General features: G+C 44.0%; 2 protein-coding genes across 5 annotated transcripts; one reads left to right on the top strand and one right to left on the bottom strand.

Annotated features, from left to right (window-relative positions):
- The first annotated feature begins 519 nt into the window (after positions 1-519).
- On the top strand, positions 520-3,543 carry cnih4 (cornichon family AMPA receptor auxiliary protein 4). Its single transcript, XM_056601599.1, has 5 exons — positions 520-628; positions 1,155-1,223; positions 1,365-1,477; positions 1,835-1,975; positions 2,059-3,543. Exons 1-5 carry the CDS (start codon positions 560-562, stop codon positions 2,084-2,086), a joined length of 420 nt encoding a protein of 139 aa, XP_056457574.1. The 5' UTR covers positions 520-559; the 3' UTR covers positions 2,087-3,543.
- Positions 2,761-12,395, bottom strand: wdr26a (WD repeat domain 26a). 4 transcript variants are annotated; one of them, XR_008896899.1, is made up of 15 exons: positions 11,705-12,395; positions 11,183-11,282; positions 10,925-10,981; positions 10,563-10,699; positions 10,119-10,216; positions 9,134-9,290; positions 8,473-8,611; positions 8,245-8,385; positions 7,862-7,981; positions 7,508-7,653; positions 7,233-7,311; positions 6,879-7,008; positions 6,168-6,362; positions 5,912-6,063; positions 2,761-5,777 (listed from the first exon to the last, which is right to left on the bottom strand). XR_008896899.1 is itself a non-coding variant. In XM_056601598.1 (14 exons), the coding sequence occupies exons 1-14, from the start codon at positions 11,989-11,991 to the stop codon at positions 5,768-5,770; spliced, it is 1,803 nt and encodes a 600-aa protein (XP_056457573.1). In that variant the 5' UTR covers positions 11,992-12,394; the 3' UTR covers positions 2,763-5,767. The 4 variants fall into 4 exon arrangements, 3 of the variants coding, with proteins under 3 accessions (XP_056457573.1, XP_056457572.1, XP_056457570.1); XM_056601598.1 differs by lacking the exon at positions 5,912-6,063 and having other exon boundaries at positions 2,763-5,777; positions 6,161-6,362; positions 11,705-12,394; XM_056601597.1 differs by lacking the exon at positions 5,912-6,063 and having other exon boundaries at positions 2,763-5,777; positions 11,705-12,394.
- Positions 12,396-12,537: the final 142 nt, after the last annotated feature.

Below are 12,537 nucleotides of genomic sequence, written 5' to 3'. Positions count from 1 at the left end.
CGTGATTGGCGCTCCCATGGCGCCACATCATCATCATCATCTTCATCATAATCATCAACCTTTGATAAAAATAGATTTCCTTATCCCAATAAATGTTGAATATGTGTATACTTGTGCATAATGTGCATAATCTGGCCTTTAATGCAGCATTGGCCAGAGAAAGGAAGAGGGGACATGTTGCTATGTGAGATGGACGTGTATGATGCCTACTACATCACTTTCTCACTCCTTGAAGTCCAAACTACTGTACATGACCAAGCAAATTCAACTACAACATCCTCTAAGAGCAATTGAGAGAGAAAATGGCTGTAAATAGCACTGGACCCTCTTAATACACAACCATGAAATAGACCGGGTTAACATAATAATGATGTGTATTCATCAACCAGTGAGAAAGGTGCTTGATTTATTATGTGAAAAGTACCACATTTTATTTAATTATATTTGGATACAATGTGTTCAGGTCAATGAAGAACGCTAGGAGGCGTAACCACTATCTTTTTGCCATGCCCATACACCCCGCCGGAAGTGATGACAAATCACAGGAAAAAGGCGGAAAATGGAGGCGGCGGTGTTTATCGTGTCGCTGGTCGACTGTTGTGCATTGATTTTTCTGTCTGTGTACTTTGTATCCTTTTCCTGTGTGTGTGTGTCTGTGCAGCGTTTCAACCCGTTTTAATATAAAACAGCCAGCAAATCCATGCATTACATGGATTATTCTCTAGCGGACTAGAAAAGCAGTCGTGTAGCTTCCGGTTAGCCGCTGAGCTACAAGTGTCAACAAGCTGAGGAGTCTCCTTCCGATGTGTTCCATTCTTAACTAAACTTGCCATTCTTAACTAAAACACATTAACCAATTCCTCAGAGCTCAAATTTTCCACAAGCTGATACAAGCCATCATTGACTTAATTACATGAACAGAGAGGTGCATCTAGGGAGACATGAAGCATTTCTTCTTGTTTTCAGGTCATGCAGACCGTAGGCAGTTATCTTAACATATCTGATGGCTACTTGTGTAGTACGTGATTCAGAGCGCACAGCGACTTCTGTCCTTCACCTTCAGCTTTAATTCTTCTCATGATTTTAGAAATATCACATGACTTGTGCAACTATAATATGAATATAACTATGTTGTACCTTAACTCGATGTCCAGATTATAACCCTGTCTGATTTAGAATGTGACTACATTAATGCCCGAGCTTGCTGCTCCAAACTGAACAAAGTAAGTCCCCACTTCCTATATTGTTTCTTGCAGTCAGTTGCATTTGATACTGATATAGTAGTACGTGACTTTTCCCTTATTGAAGCTTTGTTTGTCAATAGCTTGAACCCATTTCAACATACTTTTTTTTTTTTTACACAGTGGGTAATACCCGAATTGATTGGCCAAACTCTAACGACTGTGATGATGATGGTGTCTATGCACTGGTTCATCCTTATCCTCAACCTGCCTGTAGCTGCATGGGATCTCTACAGGTAATCCACTTACACTCATGAATGTTCTGTTATGTTTTGTTTTTTAAAGGCATCTAGTTATGGTTAGGATTCAGCACAATTTGGGATCCAGCAGTCCTATTATGTTATAGCAGAACCTGTAGGGGGTGGCCGCACAGAGCCTGGGCCAAGAAACCAGGACTGCAAAGGGTGGAGTTACGCCATTTGAGGTTGTCGACCTCTGTCTTTAGTTATCTGAAGTCTGATGTGTTAAACTACACCAAACAAGGTTCTATCCAATGTGTGGGACTATGATTCAGCCCAATACATTTTTGAACCATGTGTAGTCTTGCCCTGCAGGCATTTGACGATGTCCTATAAACCATGTTTAAATTGCAGGTATGTAAAGGTGCCATTGGGTAATATGGGGGTCTTTGACCCGACTGAGATCCACAACAGGGGGCAACTGAAGTCCCACATGAAGGAGGCGATGATTAAACTCGGCTTCCACTTGCTCTGCTTCTTCATTTATTTGTACAGGTGAGAATAGCACTCATTTAGCTTAATGCATGTCAGATTTACAACAGCCTTTGTTCTCATCTTGGTCACTCTTTCCTTCTCAGCATGATCCTGGCACTAATCAACGATTGACCTCTGTGGGAAGCCTCCTGAAAAACACTGCCCAATGCCTCGCTATCATGGGTTTTGAAGATTAGTCTGGTCCTGTATGCATAGAACATTGCACAAAACGGTTTCCCTGAACCACAACAACTCTGCAGTTCAGTTTGTAAGGGGTTGGTATTGGTTATTAGGTTTGCAGGCCACTGATTCTGTTCTGACAAGCTCTATGCATACAAGCCCTTAGTTAAGGTCAGAGCAGCATCACGCACCACCACTGGAACTCTTAGGATTTCCCAGCCTTCCCCCCTAAAGAAAATTACGATGGCCCATGAATCTGAATCATGCCTGTGTGTTAATGTGTTGACAGGCATTTGGCTGCCTGTATTATTTTGGTTGGATGTTTTCTTCTTTTTGCAGGCATGCTGGTGAGCTGCATATTTAATGCACTGGTAAATGTGACTGTGGTTATCCAAAGCATTGCTTGCACTGTTTACCTCGGCAGTGGGTGACAATCACATCAGTTTATTCCTTTCACCAACCTATCCCGTTATCTGTCTAGCATGTTTTCAATGAAAATCCTTTTTTTTTTTTAGATCTTTTAACATTCTTTTATGTTTTTGCCATGGTTTAATAATAATACGGGAAATGTGTCATTACTTACTGCAGCAAGTCAATCTGAAAGTAATGGGGGCAGATTTACAAAATTAATTTTTTACCCATATGGTTTGTTATTTAAATTATTTTTTTATATACAGGAAAGAAGTGGTTCAGTGTATGGAGCGGTTTCTACTTTATGAATATAGTGAGGCTATATAGTGGGTTGACGTAAAGGCTTTCCGAATGACCTGATTATAATCAAACGGTGTGGGTGAATGTGAATGTCTTCAAATCCCAATCATTGGCAGATTCATCTGACATTCAAAGGTTTCTCAGGGGAATACACATCCAATTAAGAAAACTTAAATGCACTCCAGTGTTTTCTTATCGACTCATTAGTGACCTTGGGAGTGTGAAATAGAATCTACACGCTAAGCATCAGTATTCACAGACCTGCGGGTGTTTTGTTGAGACTATAACTGACTGCTTGAACTGATCTGCAGTGTTCTTCAATTGTTCAAGTTCATTCCCATTTGTAATTGGCTCACAACAGTTCACCATTTGGAGTTTAATAAATTTGAATGTGAGATTGAATCGTTTTGTTTGATTTATATGTTCAAACAGATGCAGCCTGCAAATTAGAGCGGAGTGATTGTGAAATTCATGACCACTCAAAATGGCATGTGCATTCAAAACCCTAAATGGATAGTCGGATGGCACCGTCGACCAACACGAGTGGACACTTAATTATGTGTTTTTAACACACTTTAAAACCCTGAATGCTTTATTGAAAATATGCATACATAACACTTCTCCTACACAATACGTAACAGTACAATCATTTAATTAATACATTTAAATGTAAAATGAATTCTTGCAAACCTGACCACGAATGTCATTTTTTAAGCTTTTGCCAATAACGCTTACCACAAAGGAAAGAAAAAACACATGTAGCCCCCAAATTATTCTAAAGTAAACATAAAAAGAAACCTTGCATAAGCACAACCTAGTACACCATATCTGTGATTCTTTTAGTGTTTGATATTGTATGCAGGTACGTCTACCTTTTGTGTGTACCACTAATGTGTGTAATGTTCAGTGACAGATTGCTGGTGGCTCGTATGCCCTCTGAGCAGGCACATTTTCTAATGCAGTGAAGATCTGCCTGCAACAGCAGCAGCCTCATAATACATGCCATAACATAGAAATATACAGCACATACTACAAAGAACACCATAACTGGTAGGGCTGTGGGTCTCAATCTCCTAAGGGACCCACTTTGTACAAATTCATATATAGGAATGACACACGTGTACCAAATGTGCAATGTGATCAACTGATGCTATTTAACTCCACCTGAGTGGAGACGATGACTGATGAAATGAATGTGGCCATCTAAATGTGATAAAGATTTCAATACATTATATAAGTTTAACACAGACATCTTGTGATTAAAAATACAAATAAAATCCTGTAAATGAGGAGAACGAGAAAGACACAAGCAAAATAAAAAGATGTTGTTGGAGGAAGGGCACACATACACACTCACCGAAGGCAAGGAGAAAGTGTCAGGGGTGATGATGACGAGGGAAGTACTATGGCTCACAAACAGACCAGGATGACAAAACAGCATTATCATAAATAGCCAACCCCACAGTGCAGAGGGTAAGGTTAACAGCCGAGTAAAAACAGATCATCCTTTTCCAATTATAGCTCTTTTTATATTCCACGACGACAGCGACAGCTCCTAAATAACTCTTAGAAGGAAGCTAAACCCACTGTACATGCTTCAACAGGTATATCACAGACATACAACACTGCTGTAAAACACGGCACGGAACCGCTCACCTAATCTCGGATCCAGAACTTCAACTACGCTATAGCCGGACTTCTGGGAACCCAGAGAGGGTGAGGGCCGGTGTGTCATGTGTTTAACGGAGCTATTCTTCCAAAGGGAAACTCATCAGGGGGCAAGAAACAAATGTATTCCTCCAGTAGCCAGTACACTACACAGGTTCGATCTTTAAACTTTCCAGACACTTTGTCTAAGGAGGTTGGTGTCTGGACAGGACATTTTAGCTTGACCGACAACCAGTTGGCAGATAAGATGAGTTTGCTGCAGAGTTTGTGTTCACTGTTGTCCAAGGAGGGATACGACAACGATTCTTTCGTTGAAGTTATCAATCCTCTTCTAGATCCAAGATCAATGTTCAGCCATATCACGTTTGTTGTGTTTCCGCTGGTAAGGTTGTTTCCAGTAGTGATCCATTTCATGTAGTCCATGGCTGCAAATCCCAGCATCGAGCAACATGATTGGTTGTAATAAATTTGAGGCAAAAGAAAGTGGAATGACCCGTTAACCCAGATTGGAGCTCTTCTGCAGATTTGTTATACCTTATACTCACGTTAACTCCCCCAACCCCAGCCCCAATCCCCTTCAAAAAAAAGAATGCTAAATCACACAAAATTCAACAAATGACTAGGGTTAAAATGCACAAAAACATTAAAATAAGGTTTTCAACGATTTTCTTCAGGGAGTATTACATCCAATTAAAATCTCTCTCTCCCGTTGGATAGAGGTGGGGGGAAAAGCCAGGATGGCCGTGCCATTGAGTCGCTGCCAGCGATGAATCTCAGAACAACAAATGAGGTTGCGACGAAAAAACACCTGCGCCACGCACTGCTACTCAGCAGCCAACGTGAACCACTCAAGGGATTAATCAGGAGAATAAATAATATCATCGATAATAAATAATTCTGAAAGGTGGATCGATGGTAGATGGGTGGTTCATTTAGAGGGAAAGGGACCAAATGCCAGACAGGAGGTGGCGCCTGATGCCGTTTTTTAGATTCCTGCTTACCCAGGCTTCCGACTTGAATGGGCTTGACTCTTTCTTTTTGTTTTTCTTCTTGTACTTTTTGACATCTCCGTGTGATGTCACGGCCCAGCTAACAGCACCAGTGGCCCTGCCTCCGGGAGGCAGCTGTAAAAAAAAAAAAAAAGGTCTCTTAGCTTCAAGAGTCTTTAACGGAGTCTCGACGCTCTCTCCCTACCCGTGACGTCAAGGGGAAAAGCAGGTCCTCAAGATGGGTGCCAACCATCAGCTGTCCATGCTACTGCTTTCTGGAAAGGCAAAATGAGAGAGGTTAAAGCCCTTGCTCGACAACAATCAACCATTCCTGACCTTCAAGCAGTACTGTGCAATCGATTGAGAGAAATGTATAAATCATGATACAAAAATATGACAGGATAATCACTTAATTTCTTTGGTTGTTGGGAGTATTGTGGACTGCTTCAGATTGAAACAAGCAAAACCTGTTTGCCTCGTTTCATAATATCCAGGCGAGTGAAGAACTCGTTACGCAGCTTTCTCGATTTGCTTGCTGCTTATGCCATTTCCAAAAGAGTACTATACCAGACACACACACACACACACAAACACGGATCAATCACAACAAGTGAATGATCCACTTGTTGTTTCTTAATTCAACAACAAGTGACTCCACCTCGCACCATTCGGCCCATCTGTGTCCTGGACGTCCTGGAAAGGGGCGGGCCCCCAGATCCGGACTGTCCCGTCGTCGGAGGCGCTGGCCAGCAGGCCCGGCACAACGGGGTTCCAGCTCACACAGTTGACAGTGCGTGTGTGGCCCGACAGCTCTGCGACGGGCAGCTCGCTGCGCCGGTGCCATATGTAAACTTTGTGGTCTGGGGAGAATTTTGAAAGGGGCAGGTTTTGATAACTTTGCATGCACTTTCCAACTTTCCATTTTGTTTTTAAGGGTCTTTTGCCTTCGCACCACATCCTACTCACCCCCCCCCCCCCCCCCCCCCCCGAGTCCAAACTCAATTCTGCATTAACCAACGGGCAGATGAATATTCCTAACGTGTTTGACGCCCACAACACTAATGGGATGCATCGGCTGGGGACTTGAGCGAATTTGCTGGTAGAGATATCCCATTATTGTGCATAGTAGTGTCAGAAATGTATAAATAACGTGATTTACTTGAGCTGATTATATATTAAGCTTAAAAATGTGAAAGTGTCTAACAGTTTGGATATCGATTTTTTTATTTAATTTATATAAATAAATCCTATTAAGATAATGCCCTCTGTGAATGTGCTTGAATTGCTTTATGGACTACAAGAAGAGTGAGCATAATTACATAATTCTTTACAGTCAGTTTAGCTCCTGTTTCATCTGTAATTTCATTATTCCTTGCCTTCACTTCCACTGGCAATAAAGTCTTCATTGTGTCCTCCAAAGCAGGAATGGATGGTGTAGAATCCTTGGGTCACACCTTGATACTTTCTCACAAGCACACGGTCCTGCAGGTCCCATAAGTGGACTCCCTGAAAACACAGAGCCACATAATGCTGAAAGTCCTCACAAAACACTGAACAGCCTCCGTCTTGCAATGACTAGTGCAAGCCTTAAATTACCTTAGAGCTTTGAGACATGATGTGGAAAGTAAACCCACACAAATTCTCTTTATGCACGCACGCACCCAGACCTAAAAACACATCTTTACACCCTCAGGCTCAGACGCAGACACAACGGCACGCTGCTCCCTCACCTGAGTAGCAACGTTCAGCAGTGCTAGCCTCCCGTTCTTGGAGACAGTGAAAGACATAACTGGATGGTCCTCTTGCACTCTGTAAAGTGATCAAATACACGTACAATTTGTCCATTAAAAACCACACAGACCGGCCAAACGGGAGCTGACGTGTAATGACACACAGGGAGCGAGCAGAGTGGGGGTGGCATTTTTTTGAGTTGTCGAGTTTGAAAACCCAGCGCTGTTCTGCTCCTGCCCTGGTGGAGGACTAGCAGCAGTCCAGAGAGACTCACATGTTTCTGTCCGTCAGGTCCTCAAAGTTGTAGGCGCGGATGCGCTGGTGCGTGTCGGACGCGAGCACGGTCCTGCCGTCGCCGAGGCACCACAGGCACTGGACACGCACGCCCTCCCACGAGTCCAGCAGGTTCCCATCCAGGTCCTGCTCACACCCAGACATGGGTTCGTTAGTAAAACACGACATTTTCGACAATTGAGTCTTAATGGTTGATCTTAACAAACTGGCCCAATTCCTTTCTGAAGTAGGCAGACATGTATGTACTGTGCGTGTGACCCACACATTAGGGCCTTCGGGCATTGACAGCGTGTGGTGCGTCGTTGATAGCGTCTGTGGTGTGATCGACACTCACACACTGGTAGAACTGGCCTCTCTGGCCCCCCGTGACGAAGCGCTTGCCATCTGGATTCCAGGCAACGCTGGTCAGGCTGTCCTCGTGAGACTGGCTCATCTTGGTCCGCAGCTCCCCTGTCTGGACGAAGAAGACCACAGGCAAGGATAATTGAACATGTCCGGTGTTATTGGGTTTTTAATGTTGAAAGTGATTCTTGGAGATACCACCATACTACTTGGAATACCAGCCTTAAGATGCACTTGCAACGTAAGGGGGGGAAGGAGCAAAGAGCCAGGCAACAGTCTCCCTTCTGCTCTGTCTCTTTACATCTCTCATATCTGACCTACAGAAGCTCTAACCCGGTTTAAGACCATAGCCGATGTGTGTGCGCCATGAATTACCTGTACATTCCACAGCCAAAGCTCAGAGCAGTCATCCGGGCCACAAGCGATCAAGTAGACATCGTCGGGGCTCCACGCCAAGTAGGACACACCGTAAGCGTGTCCCTCCAGGGTCTTCAACAGTTTCAGCTGGTGGCTCTCCTGTTGGCAAACAACAACGAGCCATTGAGCACCCCTCTGTATCAGACGGTCTGCCGGCCCATCGCTTGGTTTGAGTGAACGACTTACGGGGTCAACCTGCCATACGATCACTGTCGTGTCTTTGGATCCCGTGGCCAGCTTGGTGCCGTCGGTGGAGAACTTGCAGAACCACACCTCGTTGCAGTGCTCAGTGAGGACCTGCTGGGTGTAGCAGGGGAACTGTTTCCTGGAGAGGGAGAGTTGAGAATGACCTTGTTGGTTGCGGCAAAATAGACAGAAGCAGCTGTGGTTGAGTGAAGGCCAACGTGAAAAGAAATGGATTGAATGAGAAAATGTAGAAGTACTCTTGTCACAGAAATATGTCACTAAATGTTCTACTGTACATTATTTTCAAGTACAGGACACCCCTTCAGGCACATACAACTATCAACCAGATGTTTCCTTGACAATGCTAACCCAATACGCTGAAACCGCCAAGGAAGAATATGGTAATTTCAGCAGACTCAATTTGATTAAAAAACGATAACATTATAGAAGAAAGTAACTTATATTTAACCATTAGAGACCACCCCCTGTCATACATTTAACTCTGGTCGTGGTCTCGTCCCTATGTATTGGGGAGATTGTGTAGCACATGATTGAATGGAGTAGTAGGGTGCGGAAGGATATGGGTGAATGGAGAAGAGTGTGTGGGTCGGATATGAGTGAATGGAGCAGTGGGGTGCTGGAGAAGAATGGGCATTTTGACCTGCTGCAGGCGTGGTCGAGGAGCAGGGAGACGGCGTCCATGCCGCTGTCCATCTTAGTGTTGTGGTAGAGACAGCGTTCTCTCTGCAGCTCCACTGCCTGACGCAGCAGGTTCTGCAGCCTGCGGGGGGGAAGCATCACCGAGGGAGGCAGGTAGGCTGGACGGGGGAGGACAAGAAGGCCAAGCTTTAGGACAGACGCCAAGGGAGAAGCCCCCCTTGTTGTTTCCCTCCACGCTGATTCAAATGAGTATGAAGGTTGGGACTTGCAGATTAAGCTTCGCCCACAATCTTCCAGGATGAGTCACATGAATTAGTTAAAAAATGAATGAGTTAATAAAAGTTATAATCCTTCACTTTCAGTGATGGACAACAGAAACCCCTAACTTGTAATAATTATATAATAGCTATGTAAGGGTTATCTGGTTATAATTGTAACATAATCAGCCTGTTAAGCATCAGAAAATGAAGTTCGCTCAACAACGTCAACTGAATTTCAGTCTATCGATTTCCTTCTGTTGCTTCAAGCCGATTTAATGGTTGAAGTCTATTCTCTCTCTGAATGAAGCTGAAGTGTTTCGGACTTCGAGGAAGTAATAACTGCATGCCACAGTAAGGGGATGATTCTGACCACACTGAATCGAGTTCATTAGCTAACTTTGAGCTGTATATTCGACATTTCCTTGAGAAGTTATTTTGTATGTGTGAAGTGGATACATCCCTCTGTGATAGGTCATGGTTATTTAAAAAAAAATGGAAGATCCCGTTCTTAATAATTAGTCAATGCAACTTATAAACATTACAAATATAGGAATTTTTTACTCTTCCATATATTTTATATAAATGTTGATCCAATGTGGCCACCGATAAATCATGAACTACATGAGATAGTTCCCCTATTACCCTATATGACTACATGGCAACCCCAGCTACAATGGCAGATAAGAATGGCCAGGATGAAGCCCTCCTAGCTCTCGCGTCACTCACTCTGTAGTTTGTCCAGCAGCTTCGTACGGGAGGGGCTGCCCTTGCCTTCCCACTCGGCTTTAGCTTTCAGGTCCTCAGCGTTGCTGCACATCAGGTATCTTCCAAAGGGAACACATGACACCATCAACATGAAATAAATACAAGATAATCTAGTGCAAAGTCCACAGACAGGCGGTCAGTGGAATCATTTAATTTAGACAGTAACTATCGAAAAGTCCAAAATGGAAAATGATATACAATCAATAAAACGATGTGTCACTAATTTTATTTTCTTCCACTTTGCAGCCACCCAAGACTGAGAGACGATACTAAATTGTAGTGTTTTAACAAGACTACCGCAGTAATTTGCATTCTCTTCCTTCCTGTGAGCTGTTTACGCGGGTTAACGAAGAAGGACAACAACAACGACCAGGAGAATAACCGTGCAGTGCTCGGACGACCTACCCGCTCAGGACGTGGATCCGCTCTGTGTTGTACTGCAGGGGCGTGAGCTCAGCCCGGAGAACCTGCAGGGCCTCCAGAACCTTGCCGTCCTCCAGGTACTCCAGATACTTCTGCTGCAGCAGCAGAAACTTCATACGCTGCGGACACAGGAAGCAAGGAGAACATAATGGGATCAAATTACAAAGACGACCTATGGGTTGTATGCGTTGATTATATATATATATATATATATGTTTTGTCAGATGGTTTAACACATTCAACAATTTGTCGTTGAGTAAATATATTTGTGGTCAAACTTTATATGCAATGCATTTCTAACCAAACAGCTCTACAGAAGTGCAGGACGCTAGTAATGAACTTACCACGATTGCACTGGGAGAATGCATCAATGCCTTCAGCTCATTCAGGTCACTCTCAGCCTAAATAGAAGACAGCAGCAACAGCATCATTAGGAAAGGATTTAAGGAAGGTTACACCCTCCTCATGTCCTGACAATACAATATGAGCATTTATGACTCACAATGTTTCCAAGAACAGGAACCATCCCATTTTAAAATACAATTCATGAGCATAACTACTTTCTAACAAAATAAATATAAAACATTAAAAGCAGCTTCAACCTTGTCCCACTCTCCTTCCATGACGTGATTCCTGAACTTGGTGGCGGAGGGATGCTCCAGGCGACAGCCCGACTCCTGCATGAGCATGTCTACCGTTTGACTGCAGGGAGAAGAATGGTAGTAAATTGGAACTTTTCTATACGTGACATGTGGAAAAGCGAGTGACTCAGAGCAAGCTGTGCAGGATCGTTTTATCAGAGCAGATGGGACATTGTGTCACTGGCAATCTGCTGTATGCTGCTGTATGTGATGACAATGTGTGGATTTGAATAACTATTATTCAAAACATAAATAGGCAGATATTTTGAGAGTAAACGCTGGAACATTTAGAAACGGTCTCCAGGTAGACATTAATTACATGAACAAAGAAAAGTGTAATTGGATAATTCGATCTTTGAATTTACATTCATAAATTTACATTCATTGTCCTGGGAGGTGAGAATCATATCTAATTGAGGGAGGCAGGCAACACAGCCTTGGTGAGGGAGAATGACATAACGGCTGACTAAGCTGGAGACTCACTTCAGCCCCAGGTCGTGGAGATGCTGCCCTATTAGCCTGATGACGTCTTCCTCGGACTGCGAGAGACGCTTCTTCTTCTTCACGGTGGAATTGACGTCGTTGGCGTTGTTGGACTCCTCGGCTTGGTCCGACAGGCCGTTGTTGTCAGTGACAGAGTTTCCATTGTTTGTGACTGAGACGAGTCCATTGGCGTGAGCTCCCCCAGCGGACGACCCCTCGCCGTTCTGCGCACTGGTACGGCAGGACAGCTCTGAACCTGGGTCCTGTCCTGCCCCGTTGGCCTGCATGGTACTGGTGTATGTTATACGGGTGACAATATGCGGATCCAAAAGAACGGAAGGTACTACGGGGAAATGGGGAAACAGAGATCCCCAACTTAACAACCGAGAGGCCCACTGACCCAGTTGCAGCCCAGAGCTCCGCTACTCCTCGTAGGACCGAATCTCGGTCGTTTCTTCCGCGGTGCCCAACGACGTCCCACCGAGTCGGGGAATAAAGAAGCCTAGGCCAGAGTTATTTCGACAACCACATATTTGCCTGTATTTGGTTCGATTTCTGCTGTAAGTAGTGCCTTAATCGTATGTCGAGGTATAAAACCCCTTCGGACCGCTTAGCTCGTCTTGTTATTGTTGCTCTCAGACAGCTGCAGACCTGTTATGGGCTCGCTGCGCAGCGACGTCACCGGAAATTCCACTGGGTCTATTTTTCCGGGTAGAGACGCAAACTGTAGGGGGCGCCCTTTGTTTTGTTTCTGCATCAAGCATGGGCGGCATCTATCCTTTGGCACAAGGTAACTATATATATATATATATATATATATATATATATATATA

The sequence above is a fragment of the Gadus chalcogrammus genome, chromosome 11 (assembly GCF_026213295.1).
Source record: "Gadus chalcogrammus isolate NIFS_2021 chromosome 11, NIFS_Gcha_1.0, whole genome shotgun sequence".
NCBI lineage: Eukaryota > Metazoa > Chordata > Actinopteri > Gadiformes > Gadidae > Gadus > Gadus chalcogrammus.
Note: the sequence above shows the minus strand (reverse complement) of the source record. Positions and strands in the feature narration are given on the sequence as shown.

Excerpts from the sequence above, each read along its gene's own strand:
- cnih4 (XM_056601599.1), top strand. The coding sequence starts at position 560 with ATGGAGGCGGCGGTGTTTATCGTGTCGCTGGTCGACTGTTGTGCATTG. Across the intron at positions 629-1,154 it reads TTTTTCTGTCTGTGTACTTT|ATTATAACCCTGTCTGATTT; the intron begins GTATCCTTTTCC and ends CTCGATGTCCAG. Across the intron at positions 1,976-2,058 it reads TTCTTCATTTATTTGTACAG|CATGATCCTGGCACTAATCA; the intron begins GTGAGAATAGCA and ends TTTCCTTCTCAG.
- wdr26a (XM_056601595.1), bottom strand. The coding sequence starts at position 11,991 with ATGCAGGCCAACGGGGCAGGACAGGACCCAGGTTCAGAGCTGTCCTGC. Across the intron at positions 10,700-10,924 it reads ATTCTCCCAGTGCAATCGTG|CGTATGAAGTTTCTGCTGCT; the intron begins GTAAGTTCATTA and ends CTGTGTCCGCAG. Across the intron at positions 6,363-6,878 it reads TATTGCCAGTGGAAGTGAAG|ACCACAAAGTTTACATATGG; the intron begins GCAAGGAATAAT and ends AATTCTCCCCAG.